We start from the raw sequence: 1,831 nt of genomic DNA on the forward strand, positions 1-1,831 counted from the left end.
GTGGAAGGCTCAGCACTATATCTGCATTATACCACCTTCCCTCTAAGCTCAGGGATTATTATGAAATGTGGGAGAAATATTGTAAGAGCCTGAGCTGGTGGATGGCTACAAATAAACAATGTTTTCTTAATGCCACAGAATGATTGCAGATCTGAACTCATGTTAGCTATGACAGCAAGCACAAGGTCATGCCCAACAAAATCCCAGCATGGAGAGAGGACATAAGTATGAAGACCACCCATAGCTGAGGAGTTATTGGCAATTGATATCTTGTAGCAGAAGGAGAATCAGTTTCCTTTAAAAAAATGGCATCTGGTAGGTGAACTGTGCTTCACTGGAAGCCCAAACTTCTAAGTATGTACAGGTAGCACAAGTTGGATTTGATTACAAAGAAAGCTTTGTTTGTAGGAGAGGGAGTTACACTGATGGGAGTTGTGAGAGGGGTTGTATAAGATCAGAATATATTGTGTAATATTTCAAAGACACATTTGAAAATACAAAAAGAGAAATACAATAAATACAATAGCTACATATACTGGGAGAAAAAGGAGATGAACACAACAGGGATAACAAGAAGCCCAATAACCAAACGTGAGATGAATGTCCCATTGATTTTGGGTAATTGCCATTATTATATTAAGTTTTATAAAACAATAGATTGCCCTAAGAAAATATTTTCTTACCAAGCTGTCTCTTCAGTGCACCTTTAATCTCATTATTCCTGACACTGTAGATGAGGGGATTTAACATGGGTATCACCACCATGTAGAACACAGACACCACCTTGTTCTGGTCGGTGGAGTAGCTGGACTTGGGCATCACATAAATGAATGTGATGGTCCCATAGAACAGAGTGACTGTAGTGAGGTGGGATGTGCAGGTGGAGAAGGCCTTTTGGCGGCCCTCAGTGGAGCGCATCTTCAGAATGGTGACAAGGATGTAGGCATAGGAGACAGCTATGACAAACACTGTGATCATGACTACTGATGCAGCAAAAAAAGAGGTAACAACTGCAGAGACACTGACATCAGAACAGGAGAGTTCCATCAAAGGAGCAAAATCACAGAAAAAGTGATTGACTCTGTTTGTTCCACAGAAGAGAAAAGAAAAAAGGGAAAGTGTGAAGGAGGAAGAATAAAGAAAACTTCCTATATAAGATCCTACAACTAGCTGGATACAGACTTGTGCAGACATTTTGGTTGAATAAAGCAGTGGGCTACAAATTGCTACAAAGCGATCATAAGCCATGGCAGCCAGAAGGAAACATTCAAGTGCCCCAAAAAAAGCACCTAAGCCAAGCTGTACAGAACATCCAAGATATGAAATGGTAGTTTGATTAACCAGGAAGTTGACAAGCATATTGGGTGTAACAGAAGATGAATAGCCTATGTCAACAGAAGCCAAGTGACTGAGAAAAAAGTACATGGGATGATGGAGCTGAGAAGAGACTCTGATGAGAAGGATGGTGCTGAGGTTCCCAGACACAGTCACCAGGTAGATGCACAGGATGATGATGAAGAGGATGATTCTAAGGACCGGGTCATCTGTTAAGCCCAATAAAATGAACTCTGTCACTGCAGTGTGGTTCCCAACCTCCAGGAAAGCCATGGGACAGTGTAACTCCTACCAGAACCAGGCTGTGATTGAGACATTACAAGAAGGGATTTATAAATAAGTCATTTCATTTCATTTTATACATATATGAAAGAGCATTACAAACTAATATATTTTTCAAAAATATTGGACCAACAGTATATGGTTTACTTGGGTTGTCGTTAGTTATACATTCCTTCAAAGTTATCAAGCAATAATTTTAGAAATTTTTTACAAA

General features: G+C 39.8%; 1 protein-coding gene across 1 annotated transcript; it reads right to left on the reverse strand.

Annotated features, from left to right (window-relative positions):
• Nucleotides 1–663: 663 nt before the first annotated feature.
• On the reverse strand, nt 664–1,608 carry LOC114688688 (olfactory receptor 502-like). Its single transcript, XM_028863226.1, has one exon. The coding sequence runs from the start codon at nt 1,606–1,608 to the stop codon at nt 664–666; it is 945 nt and encodes a 314-aa protein (XP_028719059.1).
• Nucleotides 1,609–1,831: the final 223 nt, after the last annotated feature.

This window comes from Peromyscus leucopus, unplaced genomic scaffold (assembly GCF_004664715.2).
Source record: "Peromyscus leucopus breed LL Stock unplaced genomic scaffold, UCI_PerLeu_2.1 scaffold_1415, whole genome shotgun sequence".
Taxonomy (NCBI): Eukaryota; Metazoa; Chordata; class Mammalia; order Rodentia; family Cricetidae; genus Peromyscus; species Peromyscus leucopus.

What these genes read in the sequence shown, in the direction of transcription:
- LOC114688688 (XM_028863226.1), bottom strand. Translation starts at nt 1,608, where the DNA reads ATGGCTTTCCTGGAGGTTGGGAACCACACTGCAGTGACAGAGTTCATT.